General features: G+C 43.5%; 1 protein-coding gene across 1 annotated transcript in view; it reads left to right on the plus strand.

The window, feature by feature from the left end:
- Positions 1 to 26,794, plus strand: part of PPP1R9B (protein phosphatase 1 regulatory subunit 9B) — a 38,766-nt gene extending 11,972 nt beyond the window's left edge. The window contains exons 2-10 of the mRNA XM_069751457.1: positions 4,970 to 5,102; positions 17,014 to 17,134; positions 17,248 to 17,352; positions 21,076 to 21,211; positions 21,299 to 21,454; positions 21,545 to 21,598; positions 22,041 to 22,270; positions 22,450 to 22,546; positions 25,083 to 26,794. Of these exons, the coding sequence (XP_069607558.1) occupies positions 4,970 to 5,102; positions 17,014 to 17,134; positions 17,248 to 17,352; positions 21,076 to 21,211; positions 21,299 to 21,454; positions 21,545 to 21,598; positions 22,041 to 22,270; positions 22,450 to 22,546; positions 25,083 to 25,136 (1,086 nt within the window). The 3' untranslated portion in view covers positions 25,137 to 26,794. The remainder of the gene's footprint in view (positions 1 to 4,969; positions 5,103 to 17,013; positions 17,135 to 17,247; positions 17,353 to 21,075; positions 21,212 to 21,298; positions 21,455 to 21,544; positions 21,599 to 22,040; positions 22,271 to 22,449; positions 22,547 to 25,082) is intronic.
- The last annotated feature ends 338 nt before the right edge of the window (positions 26,795 to 27,132 follow it).

Here is a 27,132-nt window from a genome sequence, read left to right on the forward strand (position 1 = left end):
GACGGGATAGTACGTCATATGTAAAAAAGGGGTTAAAGCCAGATTTGGATACAAAATGATTTCCAAAACTTTAAACATCCCAAGGAGCACTGTGCAAGCGATCATATTGAAATGGAAGGAGTATCATACCACTGCAAATTTCCAAAGACCCGGCCGTCACTCTAAACTTTCATCTCAAACAAGCAGAAGACTGATCAGAGATGCAGCCAAGAGGCCCATGATCACTCTGGATGAACTGTAGAGATCTGCAGCTGAGGTGGGACATTCTGTCCATATAACAACAATCAGTTGTACACTGCACAAATCTGGCCTTTATGGAAGAGTGGCAAGAAGAAAGCCATTTCTCAAAGATATCCATAAAAAGTGTCGTTTAAAATTTGCAACAAGCCATCTGGAAGACACACCAAAGATGTGGAAGAAGGTGGCCTGGTCGAATGAAACCAAAATCGAACTTTTTGGCAACAATGCCAAACGATATGTTTGGCATAAAGGCAACACATCTTATCACCCTGAACACACCATCCCCACTGTCAAACATGGTGGTGGCAGCATCATGCTTTGGGCCTGCTCTTTTTCAGCAGGGACAGGGAAGATGGTTAAAATTGATGGGAGAATGGATGGAGCCAAATACAGGACCATTCTTAAAGAAAACCTGTTGGAGTCTGCAAAAGACCTGAGACTGGGACGCAGATTTGTCTTCCAACAAGACAATGATCCCAAACATAAAGCAAAATCTACAATGGAATGGTTCATAAATTAACGTATTCAGGTGTTAGAATGACCAAGTCAAAGTCCAGACCTCAATCCAATTGAGAATCTGTGGAAAGAGCTGAAAACTGCTGTTCACAAACGATCTCCATCAAACCTCACTGAGCTCAAGCTGTTTGCCAAGGAAGAATGGGCAAGAAATTCAGTCTCTCCATGTACAAAACTGATAGAGACATACCCCAAGCGACTGGCAGCTGTAATCGCAGCAAAAGGAGGTGCAACAAAGTATTAAGTTAAAGGGGCCGAATAATATTGCACGCCCCACTTTTCAGTTTTTGTATTTCCACAAAAATTTAAAATATCCAATAAATTTTGTTCAATTTCACAATTGTGTTCCACTTGTTGTTGATTCATCAACAAAAATTTACATTTGGTATCTTTATGTTTGAAGCATGATATGTGGGAATAGGTTGAAAAATTCCAAGGGGCCGAATACTTTCGCAAGGCACTGTATGTAGAATCCTGCTGTAATTAAAACCACCATAGACTGATGGGTAGAGTGCTCGTTCAGAGAGCAAAATTGAATGTTACTTCCAAAAAGGTTGTTTTGAAGTGACGTTCAGTCTTTTGGCATTTGTATATATGGTCACTCATGTGGCACCTTGGGAAAATTAATTGCCCACCCATGACTTAGTGGGCAGGTACCTATTGCATTTATGGGAAAATTATTTGCCTGAAGTAGAGAACTTGTCAGCATGAATATGTTTTCTAAGCTGCAGGCAGCATGTTATAGAGAAGGAGGAGCTGAGCAAATTTATCTATAGCATCTGGCTATCAGTGTTTGACAGCTTTCTTTGCATAAGTGTATATACAAAAATAGCTGTCAGTCATTGGTAGGACCACCCACTGGACCAAAAATCCCAGAAGGGCAGAAGATTAAATGCTGAAAAAATAAGTAACGGTATACTGAATCTTTTCTCACAAAACTATGTGTTAATCAACTCAGCTCCCTCTACTCTATAACATACTACATACATATTGGACTGCATTTTCATGGTGACTGGTTACCGTTAAATATGGCAGATTTTACTGCTATACAGTGAATACATAATAGTGCGATAATAAATGGTGCAGTTCTGTGCCCAAACACAGTAAAAACTAGGTATAGTTCCTAAATAAGGTAATACATATAACCTTTATATTACTAATAGTAAAATATAACAATATCAGGATGTAGAAATGAAGACCTACAAAATTCAGAGGCCCCAATTCTTTAGACTAGGCCCCAATTGATTCCTTTTTGGCCAAACTTAGGAGAGGTCACCACAGATACACATGGGCCTCTCTGCTTAGAACTTCAGGACAGAGAGGCCGCGCCCAATAGACTTCTGTGCCCACTGGCCAGCGGCACCCTCGTTCCATACACTTGTATGAAGTGAGGCCGTGGCCACTAGACGGCTTCTGCCCCTGAGTATGCCTATCACATACATCACCGACGTTCACCCGCTCATGAATTCAGCCAGGACTCGTCTCTGCAGGAAATAACACAGTTATCTCGAACTCCGCTTGTAGAACACATTACTTAAGTTTTCCCAACTTCTACATTATACCACTTGAAGAAAAAGAGGCGACACAGTAACAGGACTGCTCCCCCCCCCCATTTAAAACAGTGTCCTCAAAAAAATAAAATAAATGCAACACTGCAATAATAATATCCTTTAATTAGCCCCTATGGTAATAATAATATCCGCCATCCTGGCCCCGTGTATCTCATTCCTGGCTCCAGCCATATGTTCTCCCATCCTGCCCTCATGAGTATCCATCCTGTCCCATATGATCTCCCCATCCTGCCCATCTGTCTCCATTGTATCCATCCTGCCCCATGATCCTGCATGATCTGTCTCCAATCCTACCCTATGTCTTTCATTCTGCCCTGTGTCTCCAATCATGCCCCGTATCTAATTCTGCCCATGTCTCCAGTCCTGTCCCCAGTGTTTCCAGCATCTCTGCCCCCAGCGTCCAGCATCTCTGCCCCCAGCATCCAGCATCTTTGCCCCAAATGTCCAGCATCTCTGCCCCAATGTCCAGCATCCTGCCCCAGTGTGTCCAGCATATTGCCCCCAGTGTGTCCAGCATATTGCCCCAGTGTGTCCAGCAATCTGCCCCAGTGTCTCCAGCATATTGCCACCAATGTGTCCAGCAATCTGCCCCAGTGTCTCCAGCATATTTCCCCCAGTGTGTCCAGCATTCTGCCCCAGTGTTTCCAGCATATTGCCCCCAGTTTGTCCAGCATCCTTCCCCCAGTGTCTCCAGCATATTGACCCCAGTGTGTCCAGCAATCTGCCCCAGTGTCCCCAGCATATTGCCCCCAGTGTGTCCAGCAATCTGCTCCAGTGTCTCCAGGATATTGCCCCCAGTGTGTCCAGCAATCTGCCCCAGTGTCTCCAGCATATTGCCCCCAGTGTGTCCAGAATTCTGCCATAGTGTGTCCAGCAATCTTCCCCAGTGTCTCCAGCATATTGCCCCCAGTGTCTCCAGCATCCTGCCCCCAGTGTGTCCAGCATATTGCCCCCAGTGTGTCCAGCATTCTGCCACAGTGTGTCCAGCAATCTTCCCCAGTGTCTCCAGCATATTGCCCCCAGTATCTCCAGCATCCTGCCCCAGTGTGTCCAGCATATTACCCCCAGTGTGTCCAGCATATTGGCCCCAGTTTGTACAGCATACTGCCCCCAGTTCATCCAGCATATTTCCCCCAGTGTGTCCAGCAATCTGCTCCAGTGTCTCCAGCATATTGCCCCCAGTATGTCCAGCACCCTGCCCCAGTGTGTCCAGCATATCGCCCCGTTTGTCCAGCATATTGCCTCCAGTGTGTCCAGCATATTACCCCCAGAGTGTCCAGCATATTGCCCCCAGTGTGTCCAGCATTCTGCCCCAGTGTGTCCAGCATATTGCCCCCAGTTTGTCCAGCATTCTGCCCCAGTGTCTCCAGCATATTGCCCCCAGTGTGTCCAGCAATCTGCCCCAGTGTGTCCAGCATAGCATATTGCCCCTAGTGTGTCCAGCATATTGCCCCCAGTGTGTCCAGCATTCTGGCCCGGGCCCCTCGGATTGCCGTTCGCAATAAAAAAAAAAAGTTCTCCTCACCTGTCCGGGCTCCTTCGGCGAAGCTCTCTCCTCGCAGCTGAAGCGCGCACTTGCCGGTGACTGACAATGCCATCAGACGCCGGCGACGTGCACGCTGCGGCTGATGTCAGCTGCCAGCCTCCGATTGGCTTGTGGCTGTTAACTATTGACGTGTGGGCGCGCGCCCGCACATCAATAGCGTTTAACTGCTGCAGCGCCGGTAGGGGCCCGGTGAGCAGATGAGACGATGCGGGCCCCCCCTGCCCACACACCAGTCAGGACAGTAATGCCCTGATGGCGGCGGGCAATCTGAGCGGTAGCCCAGGGCCCCCCACACCACTGGGCCCTGGGCTACCGCCCAGATTGACCCTATTATAATCCACCCATGGCTGGGGGGACTCAAGAGCCTGTCATTACACAGTGCCAGCAGACTTTTCATTTTAGACCGGACAACCCCTTTAAGCCTAGCTCAAAGGCTGCCGTCACACTATCAGTATTTGGTCAGTGTTTTACATCAGTATTTGTAAGCCAAAACCAGGAGTGGGTGATAAATGCAGAAGTGGTGCATATGTTTCTATTATACTTTTCCTCTAATTGGTCCACTCCTGGTTTTGGCTTACAGATACTGATGTAAAATACTGACCAAATAATGCTAATGTGACGGCAGCCTAACAGTTCACATTTTCAGGAGTCCTGAAATGTAACCTTTATGGGTGCATAGTTCAGGTGATTTCTAATAAGGGGTATTTTGCTATTTAATTCTAAGAAATTTTACATTTCAGGTATGTTCCAACAAATGTGTGTTCTCAGATTTATCTCACAAGAGCAGATTTATATTTGAGCAATTTAAGCCAAGTGGCAATTTTCATAGTGTACGATCAGGTGGTTGCTAAGCATTTATAAAACCAAAGGGGATGGTAGACAATTAGGGAAGTCTGAAAATATCTACATTACCAGATACTCAAATAACACACGACATAATGCAATATGGACATAACCAGTCCATTGTGCGAGCAGCCAGAATTTACGTCTTCTTTAAGTGAGAATAAACGGTATTTTTCAATAAATATTCCAATAAAATAGTAAATGATCATGTAAGCTGAACCTCCAGGAAACTAACATTTCTTACCTTCCATAGGTGTTTAGCACATACTCTAATGAAGAATACGATCGTCGTAACGATGATGTGGATCCTATGGCTGCCTCAGCGGAATATGAGCTTGAGAAAAGGGTGGAGAGGCTGGACCTCTTCCCTGTGGAACTGGAAAAAGGTATGGAAAATAATACACCTGTTGAAATACGTAGAAAGATTCTATATTCCCTTTAAGGCCGGTTGTTGTTACCCCAATCTCACACCTTATAAAGGGAATCTATCAGTAACGATCACGCACCCCATACCACATATACAGTATGGGCATGCAGCTCTTTAAAAGCTAAATCAATCTGAATCTTTATATCTTTTATTTGTTGCTGCATTCCCAATAAATCAGTATTATATTTCCAATGCAAATGAGGAGATAAGTGCTCTGTGGGTGACAGAGCAATTTCACAGCCTCTGCCTCCTGAGGTTACTTCCCCACCTAGCACCAGCAGCTTTTTTTTTAGCTTGATTTGTAGCTCAAACAACCAATAGAGAAAAAAAAAAGATCCTCCAAAAAAATAAAATAAATATAAATTAATTGTTTTTATTTTAATTGCAAAGTACGCATTAAAAGCATGGTAGCGACATAAAAACGAAGGCGATGGCAGCACATGCTGTACAGAATACGAAAGGCACTGTGCATGGGAATAGATGATCTATACACGCAGATACTGTTGAATATAAAGTGCATAGATGAATAGGTAAATACCTGTTACAAGCAAATTCTCATAAGGCAGCAGTTGTTATAGATGAGCAGACAATTATCATAAAAATGCATAGGGTACAAGACAGTATTAGTAGAGCGTGTTTCTAAACCCAATGTGAAAGCACCCTTGTCCTTGGATTGGCATACTAGTGAAGGGCTTTATGGAGCGCCATGAAAGAAGTGATATACAGCTCAGACCTAGTTGTCCCTCTTGTCTGTATCCGCCAGACTCTGATCTCTTATCATGAGCCACGCGGGGGGAAGTCAGCTGCTGATTAGGGACCACTGTAGTAGCTGGAGTATTACTCTTCGTTCTTGGTCATAATCGAGAACGGGCTTCCTGAATATTTCAATAATTGGCGTTGAGTGCAGGTACATAGCTTTAAGCATCAGTGCCTAGCAAGTCCAAGGCTCCTCTGCAGCATAAGACGACACCAGTATTAATAATAACATATGGTAGATGGGAGCACCCTGTAACAAATGTTGCATGGAGACCCAGGAGCCTATGGGTACCCTACTTACTTGTATTAGCGGCACAGTGATTTCTTGGTTGTCTTTGCTGCATTATGGCATAAGGGGTTGTCTCAACTTCTTAAAGGGGTGACATTTTAGAGTGCTTTTAAAATCAAGCAACTTGGCTATTGGTCTCTTATAAAATATTCCTTTTCTCAAAAACGGAGGGAATATCAATTCTAATGTGTGCTGCTCTTTGCCTTGGTTACTGGCCACGGCTGCACCCTATCAGCGGTGTCTGGTATCCTAGGCAAGGAGACAAGGAACACAGCGCTTACAAGATTTTTGCGATAGAGCTGCTCTGAAGCTGCCAGATGGCGAGATCCAGCCAGCTTCAGCATCCTTGCGCTAATCGGATGCTACAGAGGAAAAGCTGCCTCTATTTGTAGCATCGGAGATTATTATGCTTTGCCTATATATCACCATTATACTCCATAGTGCTTTACAGACATTGTCATCGCTGTCCCATTGGGGCTCACAATCTGAATTCCCTATCAGTATGTCTTTGGAGTGTGGTAAGAAACCCACACAAACACGGGAAGAACATACAAACTCCTTGCAGATGTTGTTCTTGTTGGGTTTTGACTCTATGACCCCAGCACTGCAAAACAACAGTCCTAACCACTGAGCCAACATGCTGCCTTCAAAGCACAGTTCAGGCCAACAAGAAGCCTTGCCAGGGTTCGGTAAGACTCATTGCCTAGTTCTAGCTAACTAGCCAGCTCCTAAGTCTATCAGCGGTGGACGATCTCCTAGGTTGGGAGCAAAGTTCTTACAAGACTTTTGCTATAGTTGGCCATATCGGTAGATAGGCCCAGAATTAGTGGCACTCTGCTCTTTCAATGCTGTAGAGAAAAAGCTACTTGTGCTTTCAGCATTGGAGAGCGCACAGTTCTGGACCAAATGCACAATAATGCCGCTGGTGAGAATTATCAGGAGCATTCCACCCCCAGGCAAGCAGGAAACCAACAGGCAGGGGAGCAGTGCACTCCTGAAGGTGGCACAAACCCTTTAAGTCCATCAAGGTGACCAAGTTTTTCCGTGTTTCCCTATGCCCCTTCTAAATCTCAAAAACCTAGGTCATGCATACAGAATACCAGCATTTACATCACCAGCCCACAAAGAGCTATGTTAATTAATATGTTACTTATATAAAAATGTATAGAAATGATCATTCTTTTATTCATTTGTGCAGTTTTAGAGACTTTTCTGTGCGCTGTTTCTTCTGAGATAAAACCACTTTACTTGCCTCTCGCTTTAAAAAGCTTTTCTACATTATAGGCGCCCTAATGTACACACATTTGTAGAAATTTCAATATTTAATGAAGACTAAGGCTCACGCTGATCTGCATCCATAAGTTACTTGTCTTTTAATGGAAAACCCACAGACTCTTCTTCCTCTTAGTCCATCTAAGAAAAAAGGAATGAAATAAGATGCCCAGTGTTCATAGGTCAATGATAAGTATATTGTTAACAAAAGTAATCATCGCTGCTATGAGTAACTGAGAATGGAGGAAGTCATTTCATAAACTCATAGCTGTGTGTAATGAGCGATGAGAAATCTTATAGATAGAAACAAAAGAATCGCTCTGTAAGCGCTTAGATGTACGCAAACAGTGAATATATAAAATTGAGACTGTATTACTGCTTACTGTTTCTTAGCAAATAAATTGGCCACTTCATGAGAACCCACCAGCCATAACAAGGCATAGCTATCTTTGATGGGACCGTAAATCTAATATTAAAGGAGTTTTCCCACCAACAAAGTTAATGTTAAAGTTGATTTTAATCTTTAAATCTCGTAATAATATTTTTTATTAACATATCCAATTGTGGAAATTATTATTTTTCCAAGATTTATTCATTTAAATTAACTTTGTTCATGGGACAACCCCTTTAAAGAAATCTACGCCTTGTTGAGGCTGGTGGCTCTGATGAATTGGCCAAATTGTTAACTATGAACCTTAATTTTATAAGTATATTCTATATAGCAGTAATGCAGTCTACATTTCATATATTCAATGTTTGCATACATCTTAATGCTTGCAGCATGCTGCTGTGTGCTAGATAGATAGATAGATAGATAGATAGATAGATAGATAGATAGATAGATAGTGTGAGATAGCGCTCACTAACGGGTTGGGGAACATTCGCTTGGCAACGGGATAAATGCACACAGGACCATTTTTTGCACATATAACAGTCTATCCGGTTTATTCAGATATCATAAACCACAACCACGAACAGTTCATTACATCACTTCTCATACGGCTTCATCTCACAGACACTAAACATGCCGGACTTCTCACTTCGTCCAGTTATCATGGGTGACCATACACCGAACAGTTCATTATATCCTCCGGAGAAGCTGCCTTACGGGGATCACCAACTTGCCTGACAGACATATAACAGTCGGTTCCAGACCCACCGAAGGATGATAGCTTCCCCAACACAGTAGCCATCACTGGCTCTGCAGATCCGTGGCCTCACCTCGTGCTCTTCAGGGATCCGGACCACACACAGGACCTCCCAACACAGAGGCCACAGCCTCACCTCGTGCTCTTCAGGGATCCGGTCCTACTCCCAGGACCTCCCAACACAGAGGCCATTCAGGATAATGGCCTCACCAGGTGCTCTTCAGGGATCCGGTCCACACACTGGACCTCCCAACACCCAGGCCTTTCCTCTCACAGGATCTTACAGCCAAGAACTATTCAGGTTCATACACTCAGAACCATGTGACTCACACCCTGGTCACATTATGAAGCTGTAACCATTCCCATAGGTGGGAGGTGTGTGTGTGGTTAGCCAGACCCACCCAGCTCTCCGACTAACCCTGCAAGTCTCCCTTTAAAACTACACCAATACTTGTGGAACTACAGGTCCCAGAACAACCTTACTTCAGGCTTACAGCGCAGAGTATCTTCCTCTGTGACACATACCGGCCATTTACAATAATGCCGGACTTTGTCTCATCACCACAGTTATGCCTGCGACTGCCATGCATTCCTATGGCCTCAATACGCCTCCGTGCGTATTCTGAGGAGACCATGCAGCTCCCCTACCTGTAGCAGGGGTCACTGCATCACAATAGATAGATGAAAGATTTTGTGATGGAACCAAAACATTACCACATAGGCTAATAAAGAGTCCATTTTTTTTGCACAAGATAATTTATTGGTGTTTTGCCTATTTTTCCTTTTTACATTACAAAACTTTTGAAGTTTATGTTTTAGAGCAGTGATGCACAACCTGCGGCCTACAATGCCATTCTATGTGGCCCCCGAACCATATGGACAGAAAAATGCTTGACTGACAGGTTAGCTATATGTGAGAAGCCACACACAGAAGAGTAGTAGCAAGCAGCTGAGGAGCAGGGACTGGCAAGTATTTGATGCCCTATGTAGACATCTCTAGATGCCTCATACATCAGGAGAATGGGGTCTCTTAACCCGTTTGGCACTCCGGAAAATTAGTATGTGAATTAGACAGGTGGTCTTCCATGTTTGGGTCTTGCTCTGCTGTAGTTTATGTGTAATGTGGCATGTGGAAGTAGCCTTGGGTGTGTAGACTAGTGCTGTGTGGGCATTACACCTGTGCAGGCCGATGTTAATAATACCCAGCTTTCCAGACTCTTAATGTAACTAAATCACAGGTACCATTGTCAGTACATGAATATTACACCATATGCATTATTATTACATGAATACATCACTATAACTCCCAACAGTACATGAATACAGCACCAGAACCATCATCAGTACATTAATATAGTGCCAGAACCATCATTAGTACATGAATACACCACTACTTTAAGTACATTAATATAATAAGAGAACCACCATCAGAATAATAATACAGCACCACAACTATTATCACTACATGAATACAATACCAGAACCATCATTAGTACTGAAATAAATCGCCAGAAACATCATCAGTACATGAATACAGCACTAGAACCGTCAGCAGTACATGTACACATCACCAAAACCACCATCAGTACTTGAATACAGTGCCACAACTATCATTAGTACATGGCTAGAAGCACAACATTTAGTTCAGTGATCAATTGCAATGGCAGGTCAACCCCTGCCATATACAGTTGAATCAAATGAATCTACAACTCTTGGTATGTCCTTAACAAGTGTAAGGAGATGTTGGGAGTTGTTGCTACCAGGGATCATCACACTATGGACCATAAAGGAACTACAGTACTGATTAGACACAGTAAGTATCGCAATCAAATATTCACATTCAGGTACCTTATAAGTGACATCTTTTCTGATTGGAGTCATTCTCATCCAGTTCTTTTCCATGTAGTCTTGACGCCATGATGAGATTTCACACCCACAACTTGTCTCTGTAGACCTCTGTTTCTCCGGCCTTTAAAATACACCAAACAACTCGTACTTGATTATTAGGGTGAGCAGGGTGAGCCGTCGAGGAGCGGGGGCGCCACTGCGCAGGTTTTTAGGGTGCCAACCTCCGCAAATAGGTAAGGTCAGCTAGGCCAGCGTAGGGGCAGGCACGCCCCTGGTTGTTTTCTTTCTTGTGGTGTTTGGTGTGTTGTTTATAATTATATTTATTAAGATACCTTTGAAATACACCTCGACATGATGCTCTTAAACATAAGACAGTTATTATAGTGCCCCCTGTATAAAAATATCCACCCATTCTGTTCCTCTGAATAAGTAATTGCCCTTCACTGTGCTTCCTACACAAAATATGAACCTCACACTGTCCCTCTTATATTGGCTGCACATCATCCTCTCTTATAAGTAATAATCGCCATACTGTCTGCTATTATGAGTTATAACCAACACACTGTTATCCCTTGTGAACTATAACCACCACACCGTCCTCTCTTATGAACTATGGATTATACACTTTCTCCTTCTCACTATTTCCCCCCACGCTGTCAATATTTCTAAACTCTGTTTCCCCCACAATGTCACAGTCTTCACAGTGTCCCTCCGCCATGTTGCCCCCTCTCCATACTGTTCACCCACTTCATACTGTACCCTCTCCATATCCATACTGTGCTCCCTACTTACACTATGTTATTGTCCACTCCAAAGTGCCCTCTCCACATTGTGCTCTCATACTTTTTCCACCTCTGCATACTGTCCCCCCATACTGTACCCTCACACGCTCCATCTCTCTATATAGTATGTACTTCCTTCCCCAGTAAAATTTCCTTGAATCTTTGACTGCACTATGAACACTTACCTTCCCCGCAATCTTTGCCGCTTTAACGGCTCTGCAGTGACATCATGGGGTGACTTAATCACACCGTTGCACATTGGGGTAGGGAGCTTATTAGTGCTCCTATGTCCATACATCACCAGCGTTCATATCTTCAATTGCACTCACATCTGAAAGACATAAATACAATTGAATGCAGGGAATAATAACAGCTGTGGTGCAGGCACGACACCAGTGGGATGTGTTAGTGACTCACTGAGTGCCTGTGCTACAGCCATCACTATGCTATATGCTGAAGAGAGGTGTTAGGCAGCCAAAAGCATAGTTAATACTGATAATTTATATTTTTATTGTTTCACGTCGATCCCCCCTAGTGAGGTATGAGGTAGCAACCTAGTGGTCACCTACCTCTGCATACCCTTCATCCAGGGTAATAATACTTATATCTTGTATATTAGTAAATGTCCGCAAAATATTTGTGAAAATAAAATGGCCAAAAACCTGGAGCATGTTGGTCATGATACCCCAATTCCATCTGTATAAAGGACACTTATATTTTGTCTGCTCTTTCATATTTTCCAGAGATGAATGGTGCTGAAAGTGTATCAGGCTGGACACCCTTACATTACCTTGCATATCATCCAGAGTATTGGCATGAGAAATACTTTTTACAGGGGCATAACTACAGCGGGTGCAGGGGTTGCACCCAGTTTCTGTAGTCTTGGGGAGACGTTAAAGGTCCCTTTGGACCATATGTATATATACACTAGCTGAAGAGCCCGGCGTTGCCTGGGCATAGTAACTAACTGTGGTTTATAACAAATTAAACACAGCCTCATACTGCAGCAGCACCTCACTTCTCTCATTTTCCCATCACGCCTCTCATTTTCCCCCTCACATCTGTAATTTTCCCTCTCACATCTCTCATTTTCCCCCTCACACTTCTCATTTTGATCTCACATCTGTCATTTTCCGATCACTCCACTATTTTCCCCTCACTCCTCTCGTTTTCCACTCACACTTCTTCACTTTCACCTCACACCTCTCATTTTCACCTCACACCTCTCATTTTCCCCTCACTCCCCTATTTTCCCATAATTCAAGTATTTTCCACTCACTCCTCTCATTTTCCCCTCACTCCTCTCATTTTCCCCTCCCCTCATTTTCACCTCACTCCTCTCTTCCCCTCACGTGCACAGCAACTACCTGTTATGAGCACAGTGGTGTAATCCATGAGGCTCCTCCCTTTCCCTTGACATCATGCCTCACAGGAGCAACTCCATTTTAGACACGACGGAGCTAGATGTGGCCTGTGTCTGCCGCGCACTGATACTCTGAAGGCGGCGGCCCTGATTGTAGTTCGCAGCAGCTGGGACACCGCAGCTGGTGAGTTTTGCAGGGTGGCTTTCGAGGCGAATGTGTCTCCACCCTTATGCGTGGACGGGGCTTTGCGTGTGGAGTGAGTGTGGCTATGCGGAGTGGGTGGGGCTATGTAGAGTGGGTGGGGCTATGTAGAGTGGGTGGGGCTTGATACACACACGTATACATACAAGCTTTGTTATACCGAGAATGTCCTTTGTTGCCTATATTAACCAATCAGAGCTCAGATTAATTAACTGTAGCAAATTAGAAGCTGAGCTGTGATTGTTTGCTATTGGCAGCCTGATAAATCCCCAGCCAACAAGAAGCCCTCCCCCTGGCAGTATATATTAGCTCACACATACACATAATAGACAGGTCATGTGACTGACAGCTGCCGTATTTCCTATATGGTACATTTGTTGCTCTTGTAGTTTGTCTGCTTATTAATCAGATTTTTATTTTTGAAGGATAATACCAGACTTGTGTGTGTTTTAGGGCAAGTTTCATGTGTCAAGTTGTGTGTGTTGAGTTGCGTGTGGCGACATGCATGTAGCGACTTTTGTGAGATGAGTTTTGTGTGGCGTCATGCGTGTAGCAACTTTTTGTGTGTCGAGTTGCATGTGACAGGTTAGTGTAGCAAGTTGTGTGCAGCAAGTTTTGCGCGTGGCGAGTTTTATGTGTGGTGCGTTTTGAGTATGTGCAAGTTTTGGGTGAGGCAACTTTTGCATGTGTTGCAACTTTTGTACATGTGGCAATTTTTCCGCATGTGCAAGTTTTGCGTGTGGCGAGTGTTCCATGAGGTGAGTTTTGCATGTGTGGCGAGTTTTGCATGAGCCTAGTTTTGCATGTGGCCGGTTTTGCATTTGCCGAATTTTGCGTGTGGCGAGTTTTAAGTGGCGACTTTTGTGTTTCGACTTTTATGTGGCGAGGTTGGTGTATGTGTGGTGAAATGTGTGCTGAAGGTGGTATATGTGTTCAAGCACGTGGTAGTATGTGGTGCATTCTGTGTATGTGTTCATATCCCCGTGTGTGGTGAGTATCCCATGTCGAGGCCCCACCTTAGCAACTGTACGGTATATACTCTTTGGCGCCATCCCTCTCATTCTTTAAGTCCCCCTTGTTCACATGTATAGAAAAATAGGAGACAAAAAAAACGCAAATAGGGTCTTATCCCCAGGATTGTTTCTAATCAATAGTGAGAGAACTGCTCACCTGGAGGTACACAGTACAAGCATGTAGTTTGTCAGCTGCTGCAAATCCACAGGTCGGCGCTGCGACCTCTCAGAACCGTTATAATAAATGAAATGTGGATTACATCCGCGCTGCTGCGACAAATAATAGATCCAGATATACTTGTAAGATGTTCGGGTGGTTTATTCAACGCGTTTCGAAGCTCATGGCTTCTTCTTCAGGAAGTTTCCACACAAAGATCTTACATACACACCTACATACACACATTCAGCTTTATATATTAGATCTATATATATATATATATATATATATATATATATATATATATAGATAGATAGATAGATAGATATATACCCTCCATTCTGGTATATATGTCCCTCATCCTGGTATATATTTTCCCCATCCTCATATATGTATCCCCCATCCTGATATGTGTCCCTTATCCTTGGCCTCATCCGATATAGGTCACCTGTTCTGTCGATGTTCTTTAATGTATAGAAAAGAATAAACCAATATGCTCACCAGAGGCGCACATAGAAGTCATGGTACCCCGTAGCAGAAGTATAATGCAGTCCCTATTGTCCTCCATATAGTATAACACATAGCACATAGTCCTCCCTATATCATAGTGCATCCCCATAGCTCTCCATATAGTATAATGCACCCTCCATAGTCCTACTTATAGTATAATGCACCCCATAGTCCTCCACATAATATAATGCATCCTCCATAGTCCTCAATAAATAATGCACAGCCCATAGTCCTCCATATCAGTATAATACACATCCCATATCCTTCATATAATATAATGCACAGCCCATAGTCCTTCTTATAGTATAATGCACAGCCAATAGTCCTCCATATAGTGTAATACACAGTCCATAGTCTTCCATATAATATAATGCACAGTCCATAGTCCTCCATATGGTATACTGCACAGCCCATAGTCCTCCATATAGTATACTGCACAGCCCATAGTCCCACATATTGTATAATGCATCCCATAGTTCTCCAGATAATATACTGCACAGCCCATAGTCCTCCATAAAGTATAATGCACCTCCATATTAGTATAACACACAGCCCATATCCTTCATATAATATAATCCACAGCCCATAGTCGTCCATATAATATAATGCACAGCCCATAATCATCCATGTAGTAGTATGACCACAGTGTATTCACTTATTTAAAAAAAAAAAAAAAAATAGTTACCTTCCTCTACTCCCCCTTCCCCCACCTAACCACATCCTCTTCTGAAGCCGGCAGCTGACTTCAGCGTGCAACGACGGGAGCGCATGACATCACTGCCATTCGGCCCCAGTCACATGCACACCAACGTCAGCTGTTGGCTTCTGATTTGCCGGCAGTGTGTATTTCCGCTCACGGACCCAATGGGTCCAAGGACACACATTCAGTAGAAGTTTCTGCTGATGTTGGCGAGTCTCCACCCACGTGGGCCCTGTTGCAGTTGCGCCATCTGCAACCATGGTCATTTTGCCCATGAATACTAGTAAAAACCGATGATAATCGATGGCGCCATTGGAGATTTTACATTGGGATCCACAAGCTTTAAATTACCCCATTGAGTTGACAACCATCTTATATGCATGGCCACCTTAAACCTAAAATCTCTAAAATCATGCCATGCAGCTGAGTACAATCTATTTCTCCTTGATACCAGCCTTCTAAAGCATAGTCTGAATGTAATATTTTTCAATGTCAGTCAAGAAAAATTGATGCCTCCAAGATCAATATGTCATCTCCCATATCTCCGGTGTGAGAACCTCCTAAATTATTGACACAAGACCTTCGATCCAGCTTGTAAGATTAGTCACTCTCTTCTATATGCACCATCCCTTCTGCTAAAAGTAAATGAATCGGAGCTCTAATGAATGGGAGCAAACCTCCATTATGTGTAAGCGATGAGACAAAGAATAGCATCTGCTGACGGTGACACGATGCTCCCACCGTGGGACCGTGGACACCTCTCCCTAACCTATGGCATTAACCTACACATACTAATTAGATATTAAAAAAAACATCAGGACAGAAATAGAAACATTTAAAGGGGATCTCTGGAGATATATGGTGTATATACGTCATAATTCATTCACATATCAAATGCAGATTTAGGGGGCGCTGATTGCTCACTTATGTTTTTGGTTCATAGATAACTATAGGGATTTATAGATATATGAACAAGACAATCAGTAACTAAATGAAATCAATATTCAATTACTTCACCCACAGTCAATTTAATTATAACTTTTGGTCCTAATTTTTTCTTCTTCGAACCTTCTGAAATTGGGCCCGTAAATTATGGGGTACATGCCTAACTACCACCTCAATGTGAGTGAGGTGCAAAATCTGTACAGGAGAGTATTAATCTAACATTTTTACCTACTGTACCAATCTTTATTGGCTTGAACCAGTTGTGTAGTATGGGGGGAGAGGGAACCACAAGGATAGTTGCCCCAGATGCCAAATACTATGGTGGCAGATAATTTTGAAATGACAAAGTTCAATATAATGAAGTAAGCTTTGTCATCTCAGTTGCTGCCTATGCAGAGCACAGCAGCCGATGACAAACTCAGCTCAACTGCTGCACTCTGCATAGTCATTAATCGAGATGACAGAAGATGAGCTGCTAATGAATGAACTAACTATAACAACAAGTAACTATGTTATGTCTGATTTAAAGAGGTGTTCCCAAGTTTAAAAGTTATCCTATATCCGTGGGATAGGGGATAACTTTCCGATCGCTTTGGGTCTGACCACCATGGCCACGTCAAGCCTGGTCTGAATGTACCTGAGCTCGATCATTTGCACTACCATACATGGGAGCACCAGAGATTGCCAAGTGCAGTGCTCGCCTGATCTTCGGTGATCCTACTGGAATGAATGTAAAATCCATTATGTAATCTGACGTCACCAAACTATGCAAGCTCCACTCAGATCTGCTCAAACATTTGAAAGGGATAGAAATGCTCAATTTTAGGTAAGATGGTCCTGCTGATGTAGCTGCATTGAACTTATTCCTCGTATCTTCTTTAACAGACTCTGAGGGTCTTGGAATCAGTATTATTGGGATGGGGGCTGGAGCAGACATGGGTCTCGAAAAGCTTGGAATATTTGTCAAGACTGTGACTGAAGGCGGAGCGGCCCACCGAGATGGAAGGTATTGTCTTGGATGTCTTTACCATAGTCCCGTTGTCTAGAAAGTAATGTGCCCATTTTTCTGGTTGATATGAGACATTTTGCATGACAAAGACCCCAAATTTTCATCAACAGGATCCAGGTGAATGACCTTTTAGTAGAAGTTGATGGGACAAGTTTAGTTGGAGTTACACAGTCCTTTGCAGCTTCTGTTCTGAGGAATACCAAGGGACGTGTGAGGTGAGATGCGCTCTGTGTCAGTGTTAAACTTTGCATCTCAGGCCTCATCTACCAACCCCAATGCCCTTAATAACAATAAAAAACGGCTGCAAAGTAAGAATGTTGTCAAAAATAGAAGTGTTGATGGTTATTTTTTAGCAATTGACAAAATGCAAAGTGAATGAATAAAAGAGAAATCTAAATCAAATCAATATTTGGTGTTACCGTTCTTTGCCTTCAAAATAGTATCAAACCATTAATTCTCCTATGTATGCTTGCACACAAGTTTTTAAAGGAGGTTTTTCCAAACATCTTGGAGAACTTACCGCAGATCTTCTGTGTATATAGACTTGTGCAAATCCTTCTGTCTGTCATATAATCTCAGATAGACATGATGATATTGACATCAGGGCTCTGTGGGGAATATATCATCACTTCCAGGAATCCTTGTTCTTCCTTATTCTGAAGATAGTTCTTAATGACATTGGCTGTATGTTGGGGTCATTGTCATACTGCAGAATAAGTTTGGAGCCAATCAGACACCTCTCTCTGATTATATTGTACTAGATGGTGGCCCGATTCTAACGCATCGGGTATTCTAGAATATGTATGTAGTTTATTTCTGAAAATTTAAGTACAATGCAATGAATACACAGGATTTTCCGGGTAAAATAAATACATTATCATGAACTTTTATTGCTCATAGAACTTAATACAACTGAACGAAATTATTAAACAGATCATCAAAATATATAAACCATTACATGAATATCTAACTGTATTTAAATAAATCATCAGACAAAAGAAGTACACCGACACTAAAATATATTTTAACAATATCAACCCAAAATATTTTTCTACACCACACTGACTGACTGAACGTGTTCAGTAAACGTCAGTGACCTATGTCGCACTGTGACTGACAGAACGTGTTCAGTAAACGTGAGTGAACTACGTCACGCTGTGACTGACAGAACTTATTCAGTAAGCGTGAGTGAACTATGTGGTGGCACTGTGACTGATAGAACTTGTTCAGTAAACATGACTGAACTACGTGGCACTGTGACTGACAGAACTTGTTCAGTAAACGTGAGTGAACTACGTGGCATTGTGACTGACTGAACTTGTTCTGTAAACATGACTGAACTACGTGGCACTGTGACTGACAGAACTTGTTCAGTAAAGGTGACTGAACTACGTGGCACTGTGACTAACAGAGCTTGTCCAGTAAATGTGACTGACAGAACCTGTTCACTAAACGTGATTGAACTACGTGGCACTGTGACTGACAGAACTTGTTCAGTAAACGTGACTGAACTACATCACACTGTGACTGACAGAACTTGTTCAGTAAAGGTGACTGAACTACGTGGCACTGTGACTAACAGAACTTGTCCAGTAAACGTAACTGAACTACATCACACTGTGACTGACAGAACCTGTTCACTAAACGTGATTGAACTACGTGGCACTGTGACTGACAGAACTTGTTCAGTAAACGTGACTGAACTACATCACACTGTGACTGACAGAAGTTGTTCAGTAAACGTGACTGAACTGCATGGCACTGTGACTGACAGAAGTTGTTCAGTAAACGTGAGTGAACTATGTGGCGACCAATCAGCGACGCGGGATTTCCATTACAGACAAACAGACAGAATTAGACGATTATATAGTAGACTAGATGGTGGCCCGATTCTAACGCATTGGGTATTCTAGAATATGTATGTATGTACATCACGCTTAGCACAGCCACGTAGTATATAGCACAGCCACGTAGTATATAACACAACCACATAGTATGTAACACAGACAGCTACATAGTATATAACACAACCACATAGTATATAACACAGACAGCCACGTAGTATATAACACAGACAGCCATGTAGTATATAACACAGACAGCCACGTAGTATATAGCCCAGCCACGTAGTATATAGTACAGCCACATAGTATATAGCACAGCCACATAGTATATAGCAGCCACATAGTACATAGCAGCCACATAGTATATAGCAGCCACATACCATATAGCACAGCCCACGTAACACAGACAGCCACGTAGTATATAGCACAGCCATGTAGTATATAGCAGCCGCATAGTATATAGCAGCCACACAGTATATAGCACATCCCACGTAATATATAGCACAGCCCACGCAGTATTTAACACAGGCCACGTAGTATATAACACAGCCCACGCAGTATATAACACTGCCTACGTAGTGTATGGCAGCCAGGCAGTATATAACACAGCCCATGTAATATATAGCACAGCCCACGTAGTATATAACACAGCCCATGCAGTATATAACACAGTCCACGTAGTATAAAACACAGGCCACGCAGTATGTAACACAGCCCACGTAGTATATAACACAGCCCATGCAGTATATAACACAGCCCACGTAGTATATAGCAGTGTGGGCACCATATCCCTGTAAAAAAAGAATTAATATAAGAAATAGTTATATACTCACCCTCAGTCGTCCACCGAAGCTGTCCCGATGCACGCGATGCGGCCGCCAGCTTCCGTTCCCAGGGGGCAACACACTGGCGCTGACTGGAGGGAAGTAGGGAGGGGCCAATTCGCAGTCGGACTAAGCCGGTCGCGGCCTGCCGGCCGCGACCAATCAGCGACACGGGATTTACGTTACAGACAGACAAACAGACGGAAGTACCCATTAGACGATTATATAGAAAGATGATGAATAAGTTTCTGCTGTATTTCCCTGCATTGAGGACAACATTAATCCTGACCATATCACCACCTCCATTTGTTCAATTACAGCCCCAAACTTGCAAGGAAGCTAAATCATTCTTTACTGTTGCCTGCAGACACTCATTGTACCGCTCTCCAGTCCTTCGGCAAACTGCCTTCTGTTACAGCCAAATATTTCACATTTTTGTCTTGTCAGTCCAGAGCAGCTGCTGCCAGTTTTCTGCACCCCAGTTCCTATGTTTTCGTGCATAGTTGAGTTGCTTGGCCTTATTTTCATATTGAAGGAATGGTTTTGACTGCAATTCTAACATGAAGGTCACTTCTGGCCAGACATCATCAAAAAGTAAATGGTTGTAGCTGAATCACACTGGTTGCTGACAGTTGTGAACTGATGGCTCTGTTGGATATCTTCCAATTTCAAGGGGAAGTAAGCATGATATGTCTTTTATCTGTTCGTCTATGTTTCCTTGGCCAACCACTGCATCTACAGTCCTCAATGCTGAGAAATACGGGTAGATATTTATCCATCATGCAATATCATCAGTGAGATGTCTACTTGGTTCCAAATTTATTCTGCAGCAGGACAATAACCCCGAACATACAATGAATATTATTACGAGCTATCTTCAGCATAAAGAAGAACAAAGAGTCTTGGAAGTGATATAGTCCCCTATAGCTCTGACCTCAACATCATCCAGTCTGTGTGCGATTACAGAAAGATGCAGAAGGATTTACGTAGGCCTACATCCACAGAAGAGCTGGGGTTAGTTCTAATAGATGTTTCGAAAATCCCCCTGCTGTGTTCCTAAAAATATTTAGTGAAAGTACCTAGAAAAATTAATGTGGTTTTGAAGGCAAAGGGTGGTCACACCAAATATTGATTTGCATCAGATTTGTATTTTGTTCATTCACGTTGCATTTTACTAATTAAATAAAGAATAAACTATTAACCCTACTTGGTTATTCTGGTTATTCATCATTACTATTCCCATGTGTCTCATGGACTTGGTCTTCCTCAGGTTTTTAATTGGTCGGGAAAAACCTGGGGAGCAGAGTGAGGTTGCCCAACTCATTCAACAGACGCTGGAACAAGAGAGGTGGCAAAGGGAGAACATGGAACAACGTTACAATCAGTGTAATGAGGATGATGAGGAAGTGAGTGAAGCTCTCAGATCATATCTCTATCTATTGCCAATACGTGGTTGCTACCACCTAGACTGATACGCCTTCCTTCTTCTTTAGACAGGAGAATATGCTACAGATGAGGAAGATGAAGAAATGAGTCCAATGTTTCCAGGAGGTGATCTCGCAATCGAAGTTTTTGAACTACCTGAAGGAGAAGATGCCTTGTCCCCAGTAGAGATGGATCCTGAGAAACTAGTGCACAAATTCAAAGAGGTAGAATCACATAGGCCATACCTATATGTCCATTATTTCTACTGCGCTTGTTCTCCTAGTGATTTATGTCTTTGGCTTTTTTGTATTCAGTTGCAGATAAAGCATGCTGTAACAGAAGCCGAGATCCAACAGCTCAAGAGGAAGGTGAGATAGAAGTGTTACTAAGTTGGTCACCAACTCATTGGTTAAGGTGATGAAGTCCAAGACCCCCTCATTAATACTAACATTAGTATCCACCAGTGAACCTGCAGGGGACATATCATTCTTCAGTGTACTCCAAGGACCATTTAAGAACAAAGGCATTCACAGCATCCAATTCTTCACCTTGTTGACTAATATTATCATCCCTCCCATACTGAGGTGGAGAGCCCTCTCACTGGATAGCTGCAAAGGCCCTTGTCAAAATTGTCTCATAAAAGCACTACATCTTTGGCATTGACACTTTTAAATGGTCTAATGCCTCAAACAGATTGAGAACCTGGACCATTTACTCTAAGATAGACTAGTTCTTTAAAATAGAGTTGTCTTAGGCCAGGACACATGAAAGCTTGCATCATTTCTTACATATTTGTTTTCCTATCGGTAGTTGGCAGGACTGGAACAAGAACGTTCTCGTTGGCGGATGGAGAAAGTTCAGCTACAACAGAGTGTCCAGGAGAACAGGGATCGTGTAGAGAAGCTGCAGGGTTACTGGATGGAGGCTCAGAGCTTGTGTCAGGCGGTGGATGAGCATCTTAAGGAGACCCAAGCCCAACATCAGGGACTAGAGCGCAAGTACAGTAAAGCCAAAAGGTTAATCAAGGAGTACCAGCAAAAGTAAGCAAAGTCTTCACAGATAATTTAGGTTGAGCTAATCTTAGACTGAACTTTTAGTATGCTGAGTCTAAATTATCTTTGAGATGAACCTCAAGTTTTATCTTTGAATGAAACGTGACTCTTCATATGAGCAAGGACATGAGTATCGCCATAAAATATTTCTCCAATTTTCTCTTAAGGGAACTGGACTTCTTAAAGAAAGAGGAGATGCAGAAGCAAACAGTGGAAGAAGTGGAGACTACACATGCGGCAGAGATCCAGAATCTACAGGAAAAGGTTCTTCTTGACATATTTATATCTATTGTAAAGGCTGCTCGTATTCACTAGAAAGCTAGCAGGGTTGGCTTTCTGCTGGAAGTCACTACATTCATTACCAATATATAGTAAAGCCACTAATGCAATCTTATATTGTGCGACGACAAGTCACTGTGTAACCCTGGCCAGAGCATAACATTTACAGAACATTTACAAGCTATGACCTGACCAACAAACAGCAACATGTTTTAGGTATATTTCTGCATTACAGTAATAGGCAAGGAAGGGGCCTCCCCAAAATCAAGCATAATTATACTGCGTAGAAGTCATATTCCACGTAATAGTTAGTTACCTTCCTGCATCTCTACCAAAGCAACCAGACATATGGATTCCTTCAAATTGAATGTAGACCTGTAGGAAATGTCCTACAACATTTTTTTATTTTCTTAGGGTGCTTTCATACTGAATTCAGGCACCCGTTCAGTGGCTCTGTCGGGGCTTACGTCCGAACCCTCCTCATATATGCATATGCCGACAGAGCGAAAGTGCTCGCTGTTGTGCTTCATTTTCAGATGTGTATGCCTACTGGAGACAGACACCTAGACGCAGTTCATTATGTCTGAGTATCCGCTTCCAGTATGCTACACACCCAAAAACGATGCACGTTAGAGCGCACATTCACTCTGTTGCCACCATTATAGTATATGGCCCCTTTGGCACTTATGCCCGAACCCCATTTTGAGGGGGGTTCAAACATAAGCCCCGACTGAGCCACTGAACGAGTGCCTGAACGCATCCTTATTGATTAGGGGGCACAGGCCTGCAGCACTTTAAGTGATAAGAGGCTCTTTTACTCACTTAAGGTACCGTCACACTAAGCGACGCTGCAGCGATACCGACAACGATCTGGATCGCTGCAGCGTCGCTGTTTGGTCGCTGGAGAGCTGTCACACAGACAGCTCTCCAGCGACCAACGATCCCGAGGTCCCCGGTAACCAGGGTAAACATCGGGTTACTAAGCGCAGGGCCGCGCTTAGTAACCCGATGTTTACCCTGGTTACCATCGTTAAAGTAAAAAAAAACAACCACTACATACTTACCTACCGCTGTCTGTCCCCGGCGCTGGGCTTCCCTGCTCTGGCTGTGAGCACAGCAGCCGGAAAGCACAGCGGTGACGTCACCGCTCTGCTTTCCGGCTGCCCGGCGCTCACAGCCAGTGCAGAGAAGCAGAGCGCCGGGGACAGACAGCGGTAGGTAAGTATGTAGTGGTTGTTTTTTTTTACTTTAACGATGGTAACCAGGGTAAACATCGGGTTACTAAGCGCGGCCCGATTCAGCGATGTCAGCGGGACGTCCAGCGACGAAACAAAGTTCTGGACTTCCTGCCCCGACCAGCGACATCACAGCAGGGGCCTGATCGCTGCTGCCTGTCACACTGGACGATATCGCTAGCCAGGACGCTGCAACGTCACGGATCGCTAGCGATACGTTCAGTGTGACGGTACCTTTAGAAACCAGCTTAAGTAATCTGATGGTTATCATGGTAGGAAAGGTGGAAGCAATCAGGATAAAGTTACATGATTAGAAAAAAGCTTCTTCGAAATCTCAGCCTCGGAATCCTTCCGATTGTCACATAACCCTATCCTTCACTATTTTTAACTATATAGTTAGAGTATGGGACCATTGATGACAACACCTTGGACCGATAATCCTTTTACGCGCTTCTACATTACATAACCTTAAAGGGGTTGTCTCAAGTTCTCTAATCAAGAGCTCCTTTGCTCATGGCTTCTTGCTTGCCAGGGGCAGTGTGCTCCTCATTAATTGATAGTTTGGACAAATGGCATGGTTGGTTCAAACTATTTTCCTCAGCAGCATGAGAGTAAAGGTACCTTCACACTAAACGACGCTGCAGCGATCCAGACAACGATCCGGATCGCTGCAGCGTCGCTGTTTGGTCGCTGGAGAGCTGTCACAGAGACCGCTCTCCAGCGACCAATGATGCCGGTAACCAGGGTAAACATCGGGTTACTAAGCGCAGGGCCGCGCTTAGTAACCCGATGTTTACCCTGGTTACCAGCGAAGACATCGCTGAATCGGCGTCACAGACGCCGATTCAGCGATGTCAGCGGGAGAGCCAGCGACCAAATAAAGTTCTGGCCTTCTAGCCCCGACCAACTACATCACAGCAAGATTCTGATCGCTGCTGCGTGTCAAACTGAACGATATCGCTAGCCAGGACGCTGCAACGTCATGGATCGCTAGCGATATCGTTTAGTGTGAAGGTACCTTAAGATCTATAACAAACAGCATGTAAGGACTATGCTCTTCTGCTAAGAGACTGGGCACCACTGATAGACTGCAGCAGTGGTCGGTAACTTAGGTAAACAGCAATAAACAATAAAATGTAACATTTCTACATTTTTGAGAACAGAGAGAAATTTTAATAAGTTAATTGCAAAAGTTCCTGTTTTTGCAAGCACTTTTTAACCATTAAAGAGCTTGAGAATAACCCTTTAATGCCTCAAGTAATTTCTCTCTTTTATTCTCAACTCAGGTCTCCGAATTAGAGAAGAAGCTTTCCACCCTCCAGTGTCCCACTCCTACTTAGTTTGGGTATTACGAAGGATGAGCAATGTTGGGCAGGAGGTGGGCACCCCTTGTCCACTTCTGCAAAGTTTCTGCCCCCAGTGATGGAACTGCAGCCAATTGCCCCCTTCCCATATCTCTTCTACAACCCCAACTGGGGTGATTGGAGTACTCTTCACTGGGATGTTGACAACTGATTGTCGTTGTTTCTTGATATATAACTGGGCAACAATGGATACCAGCCGGATGTGTTGTGACTACAGCGCCATGGCCTGTGTCTTCATATCGACCATGTATTTATGTGGACACCAGGCCTCAAGTGACAGAATGTGGGTTGTGCAACTTCTCAAGCTATTTTATTTGGTTGCCCCCAATGGCTATATCTTAATGTGAACATTGCAGTGACTGGGGTCTTTGGCCCCCTAGTGGCCTAAGCAGTGACTGCAGCCTCTCTACCTGGATTTTGCGTGTCTCTGTGCTGTGTTAGTGCTGGTGGTCTCTGTCTATTACCTGCCCTTGGTATCTGAAGAACAGTGTGTACCACGCGCCATTACCCACCCTCCAACTTTTATTTACAATCTGTGATCTCCTGACCGCTCTTTCCAGGCGTGACTAAGGCAAGTGTGTGTAAGCGTGACTCCTATCCTCTTTGGATGATGTCATATTTGTGTTAGAACCAACTTACCTACTAATGTCGTGGAGGCATGAGATATAAGGGGTCTCATACTGCTGCAATGTGATTCATTCTTATTAGGTTGGTTCAGCCCATCAAATGGACGAATCTTTCACTTTGCAGATATTAGCTACTTATAGATGAAGGTATGTTGGATAGCGGAGTAACCGTCCAAGAGGTAGAGCATGCACGCAATTCCAGTGTGCAAGGGGTAAGGTCGGTATGCCAGGATGAATACATTAGTTCTGTTTTGCCATATGGTCGTACTTCTTAGATATGTGCATATTACAATGTATACATGTATTTCCCAAGAAGTACCCACAAATTCTTATTTTTGGATGGCACCTAATTCCCATGCCAGGAGGTGTGTGCACGACTGGATTGTGCATTGCACAGAGCAGTAACAGTGAGAGGTGTGTATGCGTGTTGTGTGTATACAGATGTGTATGCAGTGTACATGTGTATACACGGGCGTGCCAGCTTGTCACATCCCAGCTGTATATAGCTTTCTATAACTGTGAGTCAATCTGTGCCGGGTCTTGGAATCTCCGAATCTGTAACGGCACATGCAGATAACATGCAGTTCCAATAACGAAAAGCCAGTATTTCTGGCAAGGAAGCTGCCGGCAGCCATGTTTGTAACTGGTTAACCCTTCCTGTTACAGTCAATGAGAACGTTCCAAAAGGAAGAGTCTGATGGCATCGGGTTGGCATTCGCCATTAAGACTGGCAATGTCCTTGTAGAGAAGGGGATATTTGTATATTTTGAATAATGGATGCATGGGGTGAGAAGGACTGCCACTAGGGGGAGTCAGTGAGTAAGGAGGTTGAGTGATACCGTGCCAAATTACTATCTGTCTATTTATTGGTCTGTACCTGATGCAAGAAGAGAAGGATGTGTATATACAACAGTGAAATCATTGTGGGGAGAAGGAAATGGAAGTGTTTGGGGGATTATGGATCGGATTAAAAAAAAGGAAATTTGACATTAAACAGACTCAAATAATTCTCATTTTGTTGTTATTTATAAAGGTTTGGAGAAAAAAAAACTAAACCTCACCCTGCCCTTACTCTGTACAGCTATATTATACCTTCATATATTTAGGATGGCTGCTTCGATGTTGGGCTAAAAAAAATCTGGATTGTCTTTTGCCGCCACTTTTGCGTTTGGTGTCATGCAATATAAACAGTAGACCATGGTTGTTGTAGGGGGTACAGACGTAGCAGTTGCATCTGGGCCCTGGTAATCAAAGTGGCCCCTCTGCCATGTATAATGAGAATGATATTTTAGATCACACGTGGTAGGTGGGGACAGGAGACAGATTTTGATTTGATCCCAGAAACG

The sequence above is a fragment of the Ranitomeya imitator genome, chromosome 2, assembly GCF_032444005.1.
Source record: "Ranitomeya imitator isolate aRanImi1 chromosome 2, aRanImi1.pri, whole genome shotgun sequence".
In the NCBI taxonomy this organism is placed as follows: Eukaryota; Metazoa; Chordata; class Amphibia; order Anura; family Dendrobatidae; genus Ranitomeya; species Ranitomeya imitator.